The sequence below is a fragment of the Chiloscyllium punctatum genome, chromosome 24 (genome assembly GCF_047496795.1).
Source record: "Chiloscyllium punctatum isolate Juve2018m chromosome 24, sChiPun1.3, whole genome shotgun sequence".
Classification (NCBI taxonomy): Eukaryota; Metazoa; Chordata; class Chondrichthyes; order Orectolobiformes; family Hemiscylliidae; genus Chiloscyllium; species Chiloscyllium punctatum.
Genome location: NC_092762.1, coordinates 60797354 through 60818817, shown reverse-complemented (window position 1 = coordinate 60818817; position 21464 = coordinate 60797354). Strand labels below are relative to the sequence as shown.

The window sequence follows — 21464 nt, the reverse complement described above, 5'->3', positions numbered from 1 at the left end:
TCATAAAATCATGAGGGGCATAAATAAGGCAAAGAGCAAAAGGTCGTTTCCTTATGGTGGGGGAATTCAAAACTAGGGGCATATATTTTTAAGGTGAGAGAAAAAAGATTTGAAAAGGACATGAGGGACAAGTATTTTTTTCTACACACAGAGTGGTTAGTGTGTGGAATGAACTGCCTGGGGAAAGGGTGGATGCAGGTACAGTTATAACATTTACAAGACATTTGGATCAATAAATGAATAGGAAAGGTTTGGAGGGATATGGGACAAATCCAGCACGGTGGCTCAGTGGTCAGCACTGCTGCCTCACAGCACCAGGAACCTGGGTTCAATTCCACCCGTGGGCTACTGTCTTCGAGGAGTTTGCACATTCTCCCTGTGTCTGTGCAGGTTTCCTCCGGGTGCTCCGGTTTCCTCCCACAATCCAAAGATGTGCAGGTCAGGTGAATTGGCCAAGTTTTCAGGGATGTGTAGGAGAGGTGCATTAGTCAGGGGAAAATGTAGGGTAATGGGTCTGGGTTGGATACTCTTCGGAGGGTCGTTGTGGACTTGTTGGGCCGAAGGGCCTGTTTCCACACTGTAGGGATTCTAATTCTAAATGCAGACGTGTGGGTCTAGTTTGGCTTGGGAGCATGTTCGGCATGGAATAATTGGACCAAATGGTTTGTGTCCATGCTATATGACTATGATTCTAACAGAAAAAGCAAAAGCAGGCAACATGCTCAAATGAAAATCAGAAGATTTTGGATCATGGATCAGTATTTGGAATTATGATGTTGTAGCCATTATGGAGACTTGGCTATCACAGGGACAGGAATGGTTGTTGGCTATTCCAGGGTTTAGATGCTTCAAAAGGAGTGGTGATGATGGTGGTTGTGGTGGTCAGGGGTGGGGGGTAGCAGAGTGTAAAAGAGGTGGAGGAGTGGCATTGCTAATCAGGGATAGTATCACAGCTGCAGAAAAGAAGGTCATTGAGGAGGGTTTGTCTACAGAGTCAGTATGGGTGGAAGTCAGAAACAGGAAAGGAGCAGTCACGTAATTGGGAGTTATTTTTCCAAGTGTTTGATCTCTTGGTGGGAAAGCAGTTTGGTGATAGTGATCACAACCTCCTGACCTTTACTATACTCACAAAAAGGGATGGCAGCAGACAGTATGGGAAAGTATTTAATTGGGGGGAGGGGGAATTACAATGCTCCTAGGAAGGAACTGGGACACCCAAACTGGGATCAGATGTTTTCGGGGAAATGTAAAACAGAAATGTGGAGGTTTTTAGGAAGCACTTGCTGATCATGCTAGACAGGTTTGTCCCACTGAGACAAGGAAAGGATGGGAGGTTGAAAGAATCTTGGATGATAAGGGATGTGGAAAATCTAGTCAAGAGGAAAAAGGTCAAACAGGCAAGAGTCAGACAGGGCTTTAGAGGATTACAAGGTAGCCAGGAAAGAATTGAAGAATGGAATTAGGAGGGCTAGAAGAGGGCGTGAAAAAGCTTTAGCTGGTAGGATTAAGGAAACCCTAAGACATTCCACACTTATGTGAGGAACAAGAGTATGGCCAGTGCAAGGGTAGGGCCAATCAGCAATAGTGGAGGGAACTTGTGCCTGGAGTCGAAGGAAGTAGCGAAGGTCCTAAATGAAGAATTTGCTTCAGTACTCACTACTGAGTGGGACCTTGACGTTTGTAAGGACAACATGAAACAGACTGATATACTAAACCGGTTGATGTCAGGAAGGAGGATGTGCTGACAATTTGGAAAAACATAAGGATAGATAAGTCCCCTGGGCCAGATGGAATATATCCAAGGTTACTACAGGGAGTGAAGGAAGAGATTGCTGCACCTTTGGCGAAGATCTTTGCATCCTCACTGTCCACTGGAGTAGTGCCAGATGATTGGAGGGTGGCAAATGTTATTCCCTTATTTGAGAAAGGGAGTAGGAATAATCCAGGGAATTACAGACCAGTCAGTGGTGGGCAAATTATTGGAAAGGATGCTCAAAGACAGGATTTATGATTATTTGGAAGGCCATAGTTTGACTAGAGATAGTCAGCAAGGCTTGGTGAGGGGGACATCATGCCTCACAAACCTCATTGAATTTTTGAGGATATGACAAAACATGTTGATGAAGATAGAACAGTAGATGTGGTATACGTGGATTTTAGCAAAGCATTCGATAAGGTTTCCCATGGTAGCTTATTCAGAAAGTAAGGAGATGTGGGATACAGGGGAATCTGGCTGTCTGGATACAGAATTGGCTGGCCCATAGAAGATAGAGGCTGGTGGTAGGCAGAAAGTATTCAGTCTGGAGCTCCACGACCAGTGGTGTTCAGCAATGATTGGTTCTGGGACCTCTGCTCTTGGTGATTGTTATAAATGACTTGGATGAGAAAGTGGAAGAGTGGGTTAGTACATTTTTTGATGACACGAAGGAGGAGTTGTGGATAGCGTGGAGGGTTGTTGTTATTTGCAACAAGACATTCACAGAATGCAGAACTTGGCTGATAACAGGCAAATGAAATTCAATCTGGAAAAATGTGAAGTGATTCACTTTGGAAGGTCAGTTTTGAATGTAGAATACAGGGTTAAAAGAAGGATTCTTGACAGTGTAGAGGAACAGAAGGTGTATGGTGTGTTGGCTTTCATTAGCAGGGGGATTGAGTTTAAGAGCCGCGAGGTTATGCTGCAGCTCTATACAGCCCTGGTTAGACCATACTTGAAATATTGTGTTCAGTTCTGGTCACCTCATTATAAGAAAGATGTGGAAGCTTTGGACAGGGTGCAGAGGAGATTTACTGGAGATACTGCCTGGACTGGAGTGCATGTCTTATGAAGAAAGGTTGAGGGAGCAAGGGCTTTCCTCATTGGAGTGAAGAAGGATGAGAGGTAACTTAATAGATATGTACAAGATGTTGAGAGGCATAGATCGAGAGGATAGCCAGAGACTTTTTCCCATGGTGGAAATGTCTATCACGAAGGGTCATAATTTTAAGGTGATTGGAGGAAGATTTAGGGGAGATGTTAGAAGTAGGTTCTTTCCTCAGAGTGTGATGGATGCGTGGAATGCACTGCCAGCAGTGGTAGTAGAGTCAGATACATTAGGGACATTTACACAATTTTTGGATAGGCATGTGGAAGATAGTATAATGCAGGGTACGAAGGTTAGTCTTAGAGTAGGATAAAAGGCTGGCACAACATCGAGGGCCGAATGACCTGTCCTATGCTGTATTGTTTAATGTTCTAAGATGGGAGGATGGTAATGATAAAATGTTTTTAAATATGGGAAGAAACATTTTAAAGGTATGAGTGAGGCAAAAGTCATATGAAAAACTAAGTCAGTAGGTGGGGGGGGGGGGGGGGGGGGGGGGGTGGGGGGCTACCTTGAGTAAAAAGGAAATGGAAAAAGCTAAGAATGAGAGGGAAAGCTGGCCAAATTTTATAATGCAGATTCCAACAAGGGTGGGAAAGGTTAGTCCTTCATGTTAACCTACATGCCAATTAAAGGTTTGCAGTTATTAAAGTCACCTTGAATTTTTGACAATTGCTACTCAGACAGAACAGAAGACCTAAACAAAAGTCAGTCAGTAAAATGAGCAATTAAAATGGCAAGTGAGCAACAGTTTGTGTCAACAGCTGTGAACAGACTGATGCATGGCAAAGCAGCTACCTAATCTGCATTTGGTCTCTTTGGGTGTAGGTTACACTGAGCAATGGATACAGTTGGCTAAAAGCAAACATACATATAAACTGTAAGCTCATTAACATGACAATGTTACTTACTTGTCTTCATTTCTGAATGCAGCCCACACACAACTAACTGAGACACAAAACATGCCAAGAACCAACATCCGTACTTGGGGACGCTTGTGACTACATGGTAAGTCTGGAATCCTGATTAGAAGAGCAGAAAGGTTCAGGGTAAAATCAGTCGAAAGACTAGGAGAGAATTCCAGTTTCAATGTTGTTTTAAACTTAGCTTTTACATTAATTTACAAAGAGTATATTTTAAGTTACATCATACCTGCATTCACAGAAAGGAATTCTTCCTACAAATGGAGACAGGCAGCTATAAAGTCCAATGGAAGAGGCAAGGCAGAAAATTCCTATGATTACGTACACTGGTTTTGAAACAAGAAACGAGAGAAGGTGCTTAGCTGATATGACTTTTGAATATTCACAAGTGTCATAGTTTACAAATCGCTTCCCTCAAACACCATACTTGAAACTGAGCAACTAATTTCAACCCAGAAATTTATTGTTGTTTTTTGCAAATTTTCTCCTCCTGAAAATACAGACTTTTAGTTCTAGATGACAAATACTGAAGAGCATTTAATTTGTTCTGCATAGGAATCTAGACAGTCAGCATCAGCATATTAACTGTTGATGACATCACACTGGAGTCCAATCTTACAGTAGCCTGATGTCTGTAATTCTTAGTAAGAGTCTATGGGTCAGGAGTCCGGAACCATGGTTAATTTCTTTTTCCTCTCTTTATCCAAAGATCCTAATGCGAATGGAAGTATACTACTGTTTGAGTGAGAACAACAGAGGCAGAAAGGTTTTGATGAATGGTTGGACTAACAAATGGATTGAACCTGGAAACTTGTTGTAAAGTTTGACTCAATTACACTCACTAAGCCAAACAGCATCTCTGTACAAGTCAAATATGGAAGTTCTACCTCAGTAATATATGATACTATGTTAAAATATTTCAACCATCCACCCACAGTAAGAAACGTTGAAAAATGTAACGAACTCTGGCACATGACTTCTTGCCATCCAGCTCACTCCCAGATATTTGAACATTCGGTAGCAGTGACGTACCTAGCTGATGGTAGAAATAGTAAAGGAGCACCAACATTGAGCAGCACATAACCACAAAAATACAGATCATGATTGGTGTAACATCGACAGTTTCATCATCCTGTTTGTCTGCCCCATCATGCTTGTGTTTCATGTAGCGCCTTAAACAGGAAGAAAAATATTAAAATACCACATTTCACGTGAGAGTAAAAACATTTATATAATTGCCAGATATTTATTTGATATAAACTTTTAAAGTGTGACAACACCAGCATTTTCTCCCTATCTGTAACCACTCTGGAGAAACTGGTGGTGAGCCGTTTCTTTGAAGCGCTGCAGTCCATGCAGTGTAAGTGCTCGCACAATGCAGTGAGGGAGGGTCTCCCAGGATTTTGATCCAGCAATTAAGATGGAAAGTCAACATGGAGTGCAACTTGGAAGAGAACTCGCAGGTATTCCCATGTGCCTTTTGATGCAGTGCAACACTGGGAGAATAAAAAAAAACAAGAGCAAATAGTGACCAAAACACTGCTCTCTTAATTTTGTTTGTGAAAAGCTCTCAGTTCCTGTAGGACAGACAATAAGAAAGGAATTTTGGCCTGCATCCAAAGTTTCTCAAAGAAATTTGAGGCCTGAATTCAGAGGACAGGGTTTGTTGATGTGAATATGGTTTCTGCTGCCGATGGTAAAGTCAGTCAACACGGTTTATGCAATGGCACCAACCAGCCAACCTCAAGATCACACCCTGATCACAAGTGAATCATAGCATTAGATAGATGAGGGAAAATAGAATTGCAGCCTACATCCACAAATGAATAAAACAAAACTTTATATATATAAAATATCCCAAAAAGTGGATTTGTATTGCAAATGCTCCTCTGGCAGATTTGGCTGAGGTGACTGAAGGAGCATTGACAACTATCAATCACATAACACATCACATACAATTTGCTTATTTCCACGCAGCACAGCCCACCTACCTTTTCACATCTTTGCTTCCTGCCCAGTATCCACCAATTGCTACTGTCCCGACTGCCATGACGAAGATAACCACCATGTTATAGTCCAGGAATGGTTCGTTTGGGGCGTACATTGCTACTTTAATTGATTTTCCAAAAGTCTGTTAAGAAAATAAAGAATTTTCTTTTACAACATAAATGTTATTCATTTAGTTCTGCCAATTGGAACGTTACACATCAGACAATATTGGCCGTGACAGGACTTAGTTACACACCATGTTAACAGGCGTGGTAAAAATTGAGACATTTTGAATATTAAGTTTTTGATACTGTTCTAATAAGATGGTGTTTAACAGGCGTTTGCTTTGCTTTCCTTTATTGGTCAGAGCATCGAGTATAGAGTTGGGTGGTCATGTTGCAGCTGTACAGGTCCCTGATGAGGTCATTTTTGGAATACTGTGTGCAATTCTGGTCTCCCTCCTATAGGAAGAATGTTGTAAAACTTGAAAGGGTTCAGAAAAGATTTACAAGGAAGTTTCCAGGTTTGGAGGGTTTTAGCTATAAGGAGAGGCTGTGGCTGTTTTCCCTGGAGTGTCAGAAGCTGAGGGGGGACCTTGTAGAAGCTTATAAAATCATGAAGGGCATGGATAGGGAAAATGGGCAAAGTCTTTTCCCTTAGTTGGGGAATCCAGAACTAGAGGGCATATTTTTAGGGTGTGAGTGGAAAGATATAAAAGGGACTTAAGGGGCAATGTTTTTCACGCCAAGAGTGGTGCAGTGTATGGAATGAGCTGTCAGAGGATGTGGTGGAGGCTGGTATAATTGCAACATTTAAAAGGTATGTGAATAGAAAGGGTTTAGAGGGACATGGGCCAAACGTTTGGCAAACGGGACTTGACTAATTTAGGATATCTGGTCAGCATGGACGAGTTGGACCAAAGCATCTGTTTCAATGCTGTACATTGCTGTGACCTCATGACCTGTAAATGATCAGCACTGGGTTTGACAATATTGTGTCACTGGGGCCACCTTTGTGTATCACTGAATATCAGCCATCTCATAATAAGCTTAATCCTCTGTTTTCATTTATTTGCATAAAGGGAAGCCATTGATATCAGCAGATCCTACTATTGAAAGTTAGGATTCATCTAACACAATACAACTGAGATAAAATTAGCACTTAACTAACTGGCTGGCAACATTCAAACTGATCAAAACCAGCAAGCAAAAAGTACAACTTGAGATAGGGCTGAGATGCCAGAGCTGTACCACAGGATGATAACAGTAGCAGGTGAGGAATGCTGCATACTGCCTGGATGGCCCTGTCCCACAGTGTAATTTACTGCACAGAAGGAAGCTCTATGGCCCAGTAAGTCTATGTGGAGCACTTGATTGAGACATACCATAAAATATTTTAATTATACCTTAAGTCAATGAATTTATTTGTTTTCTTAGTTTCATTTCAAGTAGAGCTTTTAGTCAATGCTTCAGCTAGATTAAACAAACTGTTTTACAGCCATCTCCAGAACCTTGAGGAAAATAACCAAATCAACTAAATTAGACCAGACTAATCCAGCTGATCTCCAGAATTCTACATGACAAACTAACATATCAGCTGCTAATGTTGCCAACAGATTTTGACAGCCCTGTACAATCCCAGAATGTCTAGCTGGCAATTTTTTTCTACTAGAGGAAAGACAGTGGCACAGCTGAGCTGGAATTCTTCTACAGAACTTGGGAAACCTGTAGTTTATGATACATCGAATTACTCACAGATCTCAATCCATTCTCCTGCACTTCATAAGGACACAAGCTGGTTCTATGTAAACTAATGAGAATGCAGTATACTATACTTGTACATTAACCCACTGTTTGTGAAATGACACATCCCCACTACTGACCGTACTACCAATAGCAGCTTCTGGTACTGGCTAGATACAGTTTTCTAATGGACAAAGGAAAGGAACAATAATTTTAGGGTAAGTGACCTTCACATTTCTCTACATTCAGACTGAGTGTTATCCTTTAATGTTCACTTCTTCATCAAGGCTGTCTCCTTCCACTTTAAAATTCTCACTGAAGTTTTCAAATCTCTCCATGGTCTGAATTCTCCGAATCTCTAATTTTCTCCAGCTCAATAATCCTCAGAAGTCCCGGTGCTCATCAATTCCAGCCCCTATTCAGCATTTTCTTCTCAATAACGGTATCAATGCCTTCAGAAATCAAGGCTCCCAAGCTCTGGAATTCCTTCCATTAATCACTCCAATTCTCCTTGTTTTGTTGCCTTTTGTGTGATATTTCTTAACACACTCTGACCAAGCTTTAAATCATTTGTCCTCTTATCTTCTTGCATAGCTCATGTCCAATTGTGTTTGACCATAAGGAAAGCTGCACTTCTGTAGCACTTCTCGTGACCGCTGGACATCTCAAAGGGTTTGAAGGATTTTTTGAGGTACAGTCATTATTACATGTAGGAACCACAATAGCCAATGAGTGCAGAGCAAAGTCTGGTAAAAGGCAATATAATAATGATCAGATATATTTCAATGTTGGTTGAGGGATAATTAGTGGCCAAGATAGCAGGGATAGCTTCACTGCTGTACTACAAAATGGTAAAATATCCCCGAATTTTCATTCCTGATTTGTGAATGCAAGTCTGGAAAATTTCCAGGGCCACAAACCTGATCAATTGTCAACATGAATCAAGTAAACCATCTTGGTAAATAGTTCAGGGGCAACCACCAGCGCAGAAGCTGATGGTTTGAAAGGTCAGCCTTGGTGCTCTGGATCTTTGCCCCAGTTGTTAATGAAAATAATAGAACAAAAAAAAGTTATCAACTCTCTTCTTACATGCGTCATTCGTACCAACCTACATCAACTCATGTTCTTGGTCACTCCCGCATGCCACCTTACACTCTCCTACTTATACTCTTCTGTTGACCCCACATCCCTATACAACTCCTATGACAACTCACATTACCCTGCGCCATCTTTTGTTCATACACCCTCCATTCCACCTCAATTAGGATGCAATATGGGCAGATCACAGTATATATGCAGAGACATAATATAAAGGTCTATGCATCTAGAACATAGAACATTACAGTGCAGTACAAGCCCTTCAGCCCTCGATGTTGTGCCAATCTGTGGAATCAATCTGAAGCCCATCCATCCTACACTATTCTATTTTCATCCATATGTTTATCCAATGACCATTTAAATGCCCTTAAAGTTGGCGAGTCTACTACTGTTGCAGGCAGTGCATTCCCCAGCCCTACTACTCTCTGAGTAAAGAAACTACCTCTGACATCTGTCCTATATCTATCACCCCTCAATTTATTGTTATGCTCCCTCATGTTAGCCATCACCAGCCAAGGAAAAAGGCTCTCACTATCCATCCTATCTAATCCTCTGATTATCTTCTATGTCTCAATTAAGTCACCTTCGAACCTTCTCTTTAACAAAAACAGCCTCAAGTCCCTCAGCCTTTCCTCATTAGACCTTCCCTCCATACCAGGCAACATTCTAGTAAATCGCCTCTAAATCCTTTCCAAAGCTTCCACAATCCTTCCTATAATGTGGTGACCAGAACTGTATGCAATACTCCAAGTGTAGCCGCACCAGAGTTTTGTACAACTGCAGCAGGACCACGTGGCTCCAAAACTCAATCCCTCCACCAATAAAAGCTAACACACCATACATCTTCTTAACAACGCTATCAACCTGGGTGGCAACTTTCAGAGATCTATGTACATGGAGACTGAGACCTCTCTGCTTATCTACATAACCAAGAATTTTACCATTAGCCTAGTACTCCTTATTTCTGCCGTTCCTTCCAAAGTGAATCACCTCACATTTTCCACATTAAACTCCATTTGCCACCTCTCACCACAGCTCTGCAGGTTATCTACGTCCCTCTGTAACCTGCAACATCCTTCAGCACTATTCACAAATCCACCGACCTTAGGGTCATCCATAAATTTACTAACCCATCCTTCTATGCCCTCATCCAGGTCATTTATAAAGAAGCCAAACAGCAGTGACCCCAACTAGCGATACACCACTAGTAACTGAACTCCAGGATGAACATTTCCCATCAATCACCACCCTCTGTCTTCTTTCAGCTAGCCAACTTACGATCCAAACAGTTAAATCACTCGCAGTCCAATGGCTCTATATTTTGTACAATAGCCTACTGTGGGGAACCTTATCAAACACCTTACTGAAATCCATATATACCACATCAACTGCTTTACCCTCATCCACCTGTTTGGTCACCATCTCAAAAAACCCAGTAACGTTTGTGAGGCACTACCTATCCTTTACAAAACCTTGTTGACTATCCCTAATCAACTTATTCCTCTCTAGATGATTATAAACCCTATGTCTTATAACTTTTTCCAACATATTACCCACAACCAAACTAAGGCTCACTGGTCTATAATTACCAGGTTGTCTCTACTCACCTTCTTGAACAAGGGGACAACATTTGCTTTACTATAGTCTTCAGGCACTATTCCTGCAGATAATGGTGACATAAAGATCAAAGCCAAAGGCTCTGCAATCTCCTCCATGGCTTCCCAGAGAATCCAAAGATAAATCACATTCAGCCCAGAGGACCTATCTATTTTCACACTTCCCAGAATTGCTAACATCTCCTCTTTGCGCATGTCAATCCAGTCTAGTCTAGTAGCCTGTATTTCAGTATTCTCCTTGACAACGTTGTCTTTTTGCAGTGTGAATACTGACTAAAAATATTCTTTTAGTGCTTTCCCTATCTCCACAGACTCTGTGCACAACTTCCCACTACTATCTTTGACTGGCCCTCACCTTTCACTGGTCATTCTTTTATTCCTGATATACGTATAGAAAGCTTTAGGGTTTTCTTTGATCCTACTTGCCAACGATTTCTCATGTCCCTTCCTAGCTCTTCTTAGTTCTCTCTTTAGGTCTTTCCTGGCTAACTTCTAACTCTCAAGCACCCTAACTGAGCCTTCATCTCGCATCCTAACATAAGCCTTCTTCTTTCTCTTGACAAGAGATTCAACTTCTTTATTAAACCATAGCTCCCTCGCTTGACCACTTCCTCCATGTCTGACAGGTACATATTTATCAAGGACATGCAGTAGCTGTTCCTTGAATAAGCTCCACACTTCAATTGTGCCCATCCCCTGCAGTTTCCTTCCCCACCCTATGCACCCTAAATCTTGCCTAATCGCATCATAATTGTCTTTCCCCCAGCAATAACTCTTGCCCTGTGTTATATACCTATCCCTTTGCATCACTAAAGTAAACATAACCAAATTGTGGTGGTCACTATCACCGAAGTGCTCACCTACCTCCAAATCTAACACCTGACCAGGTTCATTACCCAGTACCAAATCCAATGTGGTCTCGCACCTTGTTGGCTTGTCTACATGCTGTGCTGAAAAGGTGTTGCTGGAAAAGCGCAACAGGTCAGGCAGCATCCAAGGAACAGGAGAAGGGCTGAAGAAGGGCTTATGCCCGAAACGTCGATTCTCCTGTTCCTTGGATGCTGCCTGACCTGCTGCGCTTTTCCAGCAACACATTTTCGGCTCTGATCTCCAGCATCTGCAGTCCTCACTTTCTCCTTGTCTACATGCTGTGTCAGGAAACTATCCTGCATGCATTGGACAAAAACTGAGTCATCTAAAGTACTTGAACTATAGTATTTTCAGTCAATATTTCGAATGTTAAAGTGCCCCATAACAACTACCCCATTACTCTCGCTCCTATTCAGGATTATCTTTGCTATCCTTTCCTCCACATCTCTGGAACTATTCAGAGGCCTATAGAAATCTATTAATGACTTCACTAAATTTAAGAAAAATAAAACATTGATTTTTAATAAATCGTTACCTTTAAATTCCTTTAATCCCTTATCAAAATAGTCCTGGACAAAAAGCATTACAATCCTTTGGAACTCTGAGTTAAATTGTGAACCAATAGGTACACCGTTAGGATTTCAAAAGGTTGTGTCCCCAGGCTTATGTGGAGACTGAAATAGTGAGTTGAAAAATGTGGTGCTGGAAAAACACAGCAGGCCAGGCAGCGTCCGAATCGTGAAATAGTGAGCACTGATTGTTGTTTTAAACTTCAGGCTATTTTTCAAAGAAATGGAAAGGCCAGGAGATTTAAGTATCAGCAAATATTAACAATTCTCATGAGTTTCACAGTTCCAATGAGATTATATGTGTTTTCTGCACATTCATGTCTACTTTTAACAGTCCCAAAGGGTGTGAGGTCCTCACCGAAAAGTGTCCGAGGACATTTCCAAATAACTCTGGCAGTTTTAAACTTTATCCTGAAAAGTGCAAAGCCCACAAGTCAAGTTTCAGACATCTCACAATTGAAAAAAAAACAAATTGCTGGAAAATCTCAGCAGACCTGGCAGCAGATCTAACAACCCGAATTAAAGTTTCGGATCCACTGATCCTTCTTCTGGACCCAAAATGTTAACTGATTCCTGATGAAGTGCTTATGTTTGAAAGGCTGATACTTCTGCTCCACGGATGCTGCCTGACCTGTTGTGCTTTTCCAGCACCATACTCTTGAACCCCACTTGTAAAGTGCTGTGAAACTCTTTACAACATGAAAGACACAAAGTAAATGCAAGCTGGTGTCCTCACTAATCTTTTGTTTCCCTCGACTTCAGAATATTCGAGGGATAACTGCAACTAACATGGATAGGTGGGAGGGGATTACAGCCTCATTGCCTTTGAGTCAGAAAGGAACAATCAACCAAGTTTCCTGCTCCCAGTCACTATCCAGAGATCCTTGCTAGAAAGTGACTGACTGGGAGTAGATGCTGCCTGAGGAGAGGTCCCATGCGAGTTCAACACACTGCCAACACCTTGGCATCACAGGTGGTGCAAACTAGTGCCATTGGTATAGAAGGAGTAGCAAAACAAAAAGACTGTAAAAACAGCTTTAAAAACATATTACTTCAAAACATGTTATTCAGTATCAACCATGTTTGGGGATTGGGGATTCTGGACTACCAGGCTTCACGTGCTTCTTTCTTTTCCCTCACTCACTTCTGCCACTCTATTTAAGTGAAAGCAGCAGTGTTTGATCCACCCCGAACTGTAGTAAATATCTCTAAAAGCACCCCACCCACAAACAGGGACACATGAGAAGCTTTACCTTTGATATATCAAGCATGTCATCGTAACTGAGGAGCGCAACAGGAATATCAATTTCCTCATACTGACTCCCGTTTCCACCTGGAGGCACCTGCGCAGCAGAACAGAAACAATCATACAGTAATCAAACACTGCAGTTTACATTGATGTATCTTTAATCCCACTGTTTCATTATGCATTTATTGAACAGTTTTGAAAAATGTAAGAGGAGACAGTAAAAATCCTGAGGCAGTATCTGAATAAACAGTACATGGTTTTTAATCTAGGGCCATCGCGTCATTTAAATTCATTAATAGGCAATGATAATCTGTGGGATAACAGAGAGACCATTTATTACATTTACAAGTGGATTTCCTGTGGTACTGCTTATGAGGCTATTAAGAGGATAACTAGTGCTACTTCTAAAAGATATTGAGACTAATGAAAAATCCAAATGACTGGAGTCACAAAAAGCAAAGTTATACAAGCGAGGTATCAAAATCCCTACAAGCAGACTTAGCGGGCTATTTTCAGCAGAGCAGGAAGTAACCTATTGTACTCATGTAAGGAAGAACATCAAACAACCAGAAAATCCTTGTGGGTTGAAGACCCAAAACAAAATAAGAAGAGAATGACAACCCTACCACAGACGCAAAAACAGGGGAATTAGATCAGAGATCACATTATTGAATTAGGAAGATCATCCAGATATAAGCCTTTGGATCAGGCTAGAAAACAAAGCAGGAAATAATGTTGAGGAGCCACGAGTCAGGAAATTAAGGAAAATTTCACCACAAGTAGTCAGGAAAAAACCACTTAGAACTTGCCAGCTAAACAACTAAAAGTACTTACCTGAGAGAGGGGAAGAGCCTGAAAGAAAAGGGCAAGGCTGGGGCTAATAAACAGGAAACAGTAGGCTCCATTAAAACAGTGAATGATCTTAAATTAGGTAAGCATGGAACAAAGTGTACAAATGATTGAAAACAGGAAAGGGCAAAAGTAAAGTCAAATTATATAAATAAGATAAACAGAAAAAAGTTTGTAAAAATACAAAACATCCCAAAGAGCAGACAAAAAGGCAGACATGGCTGGGCTTCAGAAATTGCAATTGGTTGACTGGACCACCTATTGTCCATAGCCTACAACTGCAGTGGTGAGAAAGCTGTTTACATTGACAATTTCAAGCCTAAGTGTTGACTCTTCAGAGCAACAGCAGAAAGTGGTTTAGTTGGACCGAAGCACAGGTACGTGCAAGAGTTTTAGTGAAAGTTAGGTAGCTTTCAATTAAACTCTTTTATACTGCAACCTTTGTCCCACATCTGGAGTATTCTCCTAAAGCAAGGCACGGCTTCCAAAGTCTGGATGTTTAACAACTCACACACTCTACAAATGAGTTACACCCCAAAGAGAAACAATGATTATTGATTGGTCTCTGCATGTTTAATGTATTGTAAGAATTATATTCTTCTTTGAAAACTGTATTTTGTTTGCAAATGACATATTATATATATTCATTAATACATTACTAATGTTTGGGTTTTTTTGATCAAAAATAGAAGTTGCAAATGATCAATGCTCAGATGTTATAAATTCTTTAATGAAATATTTAAAATTCTGAGAAAATAATTCAACGTCCGTTAATTTTGAAGTAAACAACTGTAGGGTAGGTCAATGCAATTTATACTCATGACCAGTATTACCATTGCTACCAGGAAGACACAACAGCTTCCGTGGATAAAAGTACACCATAGAGCCTGTACAGAAACCAAAGAGCTTTATTTTCCTGAGACAGATAGAGAATGGTAAGTGACATTTCAGTAATATCCCTTACATTCACAGAGATCTGTACATATTTTAGAAAGTGGAAAGATGACGGCTACAAAGCTTGATTGATGAACCGTCATGGAAGGAGCAGAAATGCTGAAAGCACAGATAAAAGGGAATTTTGGAAGCAAAGGGTGCAGGAACAAGTGGATAACTGAAAGTACACAGTCTGTTAGTAGAGCAAAGGAAGCAAGGGTAAAGATCCAGTATTCAGAAGAGGTCTGGGCATTATGCAGGGAGATTTAGTTGGCAGCGATCAACAAGGTTGGGATACAGCAATGGCCCACAAAGGATAAGGGCAAGAATCATTTAAGTCAATATGGTGGGGCTCATGAAAACACTCATGCATAGAAAGCAGAGCAACATCACAGAGAAAATTATTGCCAACCCGTCTGTGGTACCAGTGAAGTATCTTTCAAGATAGCTGAATTTAGTCACTATCATATTATGAATTTTGTCAAAAAAAAAACAAAACTTAAGCCTGTTGTATTTAAGTCATGTATAGCAGATCAACATTTGGAGCAGGTAATACATCATACATCTCTATGACTTTATGATAAGTGTGCTGAGAGTCTCAGCTTCACACTATGTCTGTTTGTGGGTCTCACTATATGAAACTGCTGCATAAATTACATAGAATATACATAGAAAAAAAGTCATTTAGCCTAACCTGTCCATGCTTCATCCATGTTTCACATTGTTAGAGTGAATTTTGCTAGATTTACATAACACAATAGCTAACAGGAATGGTAGCTACATTCAGCCTCTAATACAACCTTAGCTAACACGGGTGTAAAGTCACAAATACAGCTATAACCAGCTAAACCAGAAAAAATTCTGCCCAATGTTTCTTACCAGACTCTGCCTGCTGACGATGAGCAACCCTTTGGCTCCATTGATCTGAGCAAGCCTTACTTTCTCATAGAATGTACAGTTCCCACGCATCACCATGGCAATTCTATTGCTAAATCCTTGTAAGGGCACATCTGAAGGTGTGCACAGGTCAGAGGATGTCAGGTCCTGGAGCTGCAAGAGAGACTAAGAGGGAATAATATAACTTTAGGTGTAGTTTAGACTGACTGGGTGAGATATTTTCATAATTACTTTTAGTAAATCAAAATCTTAGATGACAAAATACATATAAACAAAAATTTCAGGTACAACTGGAACTTTGCAGTCTTTGAACTTAGTATTTAAATTAAATATTATGTATTTAAAAACACTGCCAGTGTACACAATACAATAAAAGTGAAGCATATAGACTAATTTCTCATGCTAAATGCAACAGAATCATAATATGCTACACTCTGCATTGACAAAAAAAGTTTATAAAGGACAATCTCTGGCAATTGTGTCCTTCACTTTTTAAGGCACTGACTCTTTGCCAGGGACATATTCCTATGGAAACTAGATACTATTGGCACTTTGCTCAAATAGTTGTTCTTCACATGTGAGCCTACAAAACTGCTTTATTGTTTGATTTATTGTTATCAAATGTACCGTGATACAGTGAAAAGTGTCGTTTTGTGTGCTAAATAGGCAGGTCATACAGAGTGCATTAGGATAACAGAACAGAGTGCAGAATATAGTGTCACAGCTGCAGAGATATGAGAATTTATATTTCAGAGGTCCATCCAAAGTCTGATAACAGCGGGAAAGAAGCTGTACTTGAATCTGTTTATAAGTATATTCAAACGTTTACATCTTCTGCCTGACGGAAGAGTGTGGAAGAGAGTATAACCAGGGTGGGAGGGGTCTTTGATTATGTCGGTTGCTTTCCTGAGGCAGTGGAAAGTATAGGTGGAGTCGTTGGATGGAAGGCTGGTTTGCGTGATGGACTGGGCTATGTTCACGACTCTTTGTAGTTTCTTGCAGTCTTCAAAGAGTTAATGCCATGCTGTGATGCATTCAGATATAGATGCACCATAGAAAGCATCCTAAAAGTCTGTAAGAGTCCTTAGGGACATGCTGAATTTCCTTAGTCTCCTGAGAAAGTAGAGACGTTGTTGTGCTTTCTTGACTGTCACATCAACGTGGATGGACCTGACAGATTGTTGTAATCATCACTCCCAAGAACTCGATGCTCTCAACCATCTGCCTCAGCAGCATCGATGCAAACAACACATGTTCTCCACTCCACTTCCTAAAGTCAATGACTAGCTCCTTTTAGTTTACTGACATTGAGGGAGAGATAGTTGTCTTTACACCATGCAACTAGCACTCATTCTCTTTCCTGTATTGTGTCTCATCGTTGTTTGAGCTCTGACCTACAACAGTGGTATTGACATCAAACTTGTAAATTGAGTTGGGGGTTGGAATTTGACCACATAGTCAGAGCGTCTAAGGAAGCAATGAGGTTCACGAACAATTTCATTGTGGATATCACTGTAACTAAGTTTAATTCTAGTTTGATTCTGTCCCAACATAAGACCCAACATACTCTACTTCTGCTCAGAGGTTCATTGAATAATAAAGGACAAGGTTGGCTCATTTTCACAAAATGCCAAAGTGAACTTAACACCTCAACTATTGCTCCCACTGAAATTAGCTGACTCCACAATTTAGACTCTGATATTTTTCTGTCTGATTTATCACACTGTGCATCTGAGATCTAGCATTGAAATGAAACTAAATATAAGGAAGACTGAAGCCATGGTCTTTGTTCCCCACGATAAACAGCACTTCCAAACATTATTTCATTCCCACTTCCTGGTTCCGCCAAGCTTAAGCCAGGTTTGGGTATTGTGTTCAATCCTGGAATGAGCTTGCAAGTACATACCCCCTCTATCGCCAAAACTACCCACTGCCATCTCAGCAACATCACCTGAATTTAACTCAGATTTAGTCATCTGCTGCTGGAGCCCTCATCCATGTCTTTGTTATTTCTGGATGTGACTCTTCCTTGGCCTCCCATCTTCCATTGAACATAAGTTTACACTCATCCCAGAACTCTGTCACTGGATCTAAATTTACGTCAAGTTCCATTCACCCACTGCCCTGTTGCTTGCTTCCCAGTGTGTCAACACTAAGGAAAAAAAAATGCTGTACTTATTTTCAAATCCCTCTACGGTCATACCTCTCCTCATCTCTGTAACCTCTGTAAGCTACTACAAGGAACAAAGTGAATGAACTGTGGGTACATGTTACATTTGGAGATGTAGTGTGGTAGCAATTAGTGATTCATGGCTGCAAAATAGTCTGGATTAGGAATTATAACCTGGGTATTTAATGTCTATGGAAATGATCGGCAAATACTAGAGGAGGAGTGCCTTAGAAATTATAGACAAAATGGTTCAAATAATCAGAAAGCATATAATGAGAGATAAGCAAGCAGTGGAGACTTTATGACCTGATTTGACAAATAGAAAAGGGTTCATGACTAAAGTGTATGTTGTGTCTAGGCCTTCTGGTAGCAGCTATGATACAGTAGATTGTACAAGTGTTCAGATAGACAAACATAGTAGCTTTCATTTTCACATAGCTTGGAATAAGTAAAGTAGCATGTCAAAATTTCACAATTGCAATTACAGCAGTTTTCTGCAGCAAAATGAGAAAATGCAGGGCTATTTGGATTCAGTAAAACCAGATTTTAGTTAACAGTCTAACAGCACATAAACATTTATCTAATGGCAATCAGATTGTGATTGAGTTCTACACAGTGTTTAAAGTGGAGAAACGACAACTGCTATTCAGATGCTAGACCTATGTAAGGCTGCCTTCAAAGGGACGAATTATACATCAACCATGATAAACTAAACAACTGTTTTTTTTGTCAAATAAGGAGGTGGTCAGACAAAGCCAAATAACTGAATTTTCTGATCAACCAAGTACAGACAACATTGAAGATAGAAGCTTAATTGTCAAGACCTGCTTTTATTTAACATTATAGGTTTGAAGCTGTGAGTTGAAAGCTGACACCTGAGAGCTGAAGGTGATTGTTGGACTGTGAGCAGCAGCTTTTTATAAAAAGAAAGATCAAACAAACTCTCGCTGGTTTACGAGGCCAGGTCTAAAAGTTAATTGTGGCTTGATTCTTATTAAAAGTGCTGTGTAAACATTTGGACCCCAGAGAGGCATTACGCTCAAACGCATGGCAGATATTTGTATGATAATAGAGGCATCATAGACAATCAGTCCAACAAAGAGAAACCAGAGTTCAAACTGGTTTTGAACAGTATTTAAGTCAGAAGGACTTTAGCTACCACAGTTACAGGATGATTTGATTGCTTCCTGATTGCCATCTCACATTAAAACCTCAGATAATAGAATTTTATAGTCATCAGAATTAAAATAAAATACTCCTCGGAGCCTATTGAAAGCTATCTGCATGCATCAGTGTCTTCAGAAATCAAGCAAAATACAATCCCATGTGCCTGTGATGTTCCAGATTGTAGAGGCTGCTTCAATGAACTGGCCAGTTACAACTCTTATTTTTTTCCTCTTTTTGATGTATCTATTAACTGTGTCTGTCTGTCTTTAAGTGAGGGACTAGAATCAAAGAAGATTAGGTTTAAATCATTGATATTAATTAGATTACCTTGTGGGGTTTGAATTTGTTCTGCTAGAGCTACTGTATTATTAATAAATTGTGACATGTTTGGCTTAAGCTTTAAACCTAGTGTCTGATACTGTGATTATTCAGAAAGTCTGGTTGGGAACCATTGGGGTCAATTGAGGGTCATTGACTATTTTAATTTTACTGTGTTGCAAATACAGGGATAGCGATGATTTGGCTGGCTGTATCCATGTCATAACATAATATTACAAAGAAATGAGTAGATGAAATGAATGGGTAAAACTGTGCCAAGTGGATTTTGATATTGGCAAGCAAGAATGAAACCATCCATTCATTACAAACCAAAACAAAAAAGATCAAGGTATTTACTGAAATAATGAAAAGCTAGAAATAGTACAGGTCAAAAGAATCTTGGTATTCCAGGTCCATAAATTATTGAAGTATTATGAACAGGTATAGTACATCATCATAAAGGTGAATAGACTGTTGGCGTTTATATCCAGAATGCAAACTGGCAGATCGAACATTTTTTCAATAAAAAGGACATATCATAAACTGTGAACATTGCCACAAAGCAATTATAGCATAATTAGGTTTATTGAAGTGAAAATCATAAACAACTGATCATTGTAAGTACTAATTTGGCTCATACTTCAAGCAAAAACTATCCACTTGAATGAACACCTAATCTCATCCATCATAGGAGATAACTGGACACTACTGAGGTTTCCCATTCCTTCTTCTATCCAGCTTCATACTGAAAACTACTGGGCCTAGGTAGCCCAGATGCTTATCATCACCACAGAAATATGCTAAATGGAAGATCAGACTAAATAGACAGGTCAGCAGACAGGTGACAGAGGCGATACAGTGAAAGAACAAGGCTGCTTCCTGGTGGCACCCAACTGGCATATTCGAAACATTATAATGTGAGAGCAGAGAATGGAAAGACAACCAGCACATCTATATATTTTTTACATTCAATTTTGATTTTTTTAAAAAACAAAAACTTCAAAATATTTTACATTTCCATTAACATTCCCAAAACACGACTTTATTCCTTACAAATCATCTAAGCCCATTCCGACATTGCAGACATACCTTCGCCTGCAATGCTCTAAGTCAGGAAATGGAATAGTGCAATTCGAGGCTTTACTTGCAGCTTTGGGTTTTGAGAGGTTACACTCCCTGTCCAGCATCCCTCCTTGGGAGGTTTTCAAAGGCATATGAACCCTACCTGGAATGAGAAGCCAGGCTGAGTTCCAGATATGCATGATTGCTCATATTCTAAATGAGCATCGCTGCAATGCATTTGCAAAAATGTCCTGTGATATACACTTACCGCCTTACTGAGATCATGCGGCAAATAGGCCCAGTAGGGATTAAACTGGATGCAGTAATCTTTTGTATTTCCATGTTCCTTATCGGATAGGACGTGGACCATTCCATACTCAGACAGCACCTGCATGCATCAGGGTAAACTGCATCAGTCAAGCAACTCGGGAACATATAAACAATGCCAGCACACGAGACCTAAACCCACAAATAAATCATCTCCTAAATTAACACACCATATTAACACACCAAGATGACTAACAGTGTCCAATTACCCTCTTCATTTCCATTTTGATCATTGCTAATTATTTAATTCACTGACAACAAACTGAGATCTAAGTTTTCTGGATTTAAGGAAAGGGAATGTTCTGTCACAAGTGACACATTTGAACCATGTATTGGAATTGACAACTGGTACAAGGGACTGTTCTTTTTGAAGGACAGTGACTGCAGTTACACATACACTGCATCACGTAGTATCACAGGGAAGAGATAAGAGGGCAGGGTGTGAAGGGGAGAGGGGCTAAACTGACAGGATATAGGACGGTGTGGTAAGGGGCAAAACATGTGGAAAGGGGCCCCAGAGGTCAGGACATGTGTGTTAGGTGGGGGACAAAGTTTGTGGGGAATAGGTTTACAGCGAGGATTGGAGACAAATAGGGATGGGGTAGTAGTTGGATATGAATAGGAATGGGATAGGATTTGGACGGGGAATGGGGAATTACGGGGGGGGGGGAGCTGAATAGCAGGGGGGATGGGGCAATGCGAGGGGGATGGGGAGATTGCAGGAGGTGGGGGGATTGCGGGGGTTGGGGATGTGGGATTATGGGGAGGGGGTGAGGTGGGGGAATGCGGCAGGGAGTGGAAGGATTGATGGGGGTATTGCG

The 21464-nt window shown here is 40.5% G+C and overlaps 1 protein-coding gene across 5 annotated transcripts in view; it reads right to left on the bottom strand.

Annotated features, from left to right (window-relative positions):
* sppl2 (signal peptide peptidase-like 2) overlaps nucleotides 1-21464 on the bottom strand; it is a 49688-nt gene that overhangs the window by 27737 nt on the left and 487 nt on the right. For 4 of the 5 annotated variants that reach the window (XR_011964016.1, XM_072593958.1, XM_072593962.1 and 1 more), the window contains exons 2-8: nucleotides 20585-20704; nucleotides 15582-15764; nucleotides 12925-13014; nucleotides 5779-5918; nucleotides 4820-4959; nucleotides 4017-4113; nucleotides 3776-3886 (exon numbers count right to left, since the gene is read on the bottom strand). Coding sequence is in view for 4 of the 5 variants with exons in the window: in XM_072593958.1 (XP_072450059.1) it covers nucleotides 3776-3886; nucleotides 4017-4113; nucleotides 4820-4959; nucleotides 5779-5918; nucleotides 12925-13014; nucleotides 15582-15764; nucleotides 20585-20704 (881 nt within the window). In the remaining variant the exon portion in view is untranslated. Of the gene's footprint in view, nucleotides 1-3775; nucleotides 3887-4016; nucleotides 4114-4819; nucleotides 4960-5778; nucleotides 5919-12924; nucleotides 13015-15581; nucleotides 15765-20343; nucleotides 20481-20584; nucleotides 20705-21464 lie in introns of those variants that run through there. The other variant, XM_072593960.1, reaches the window with a different exon arrangement.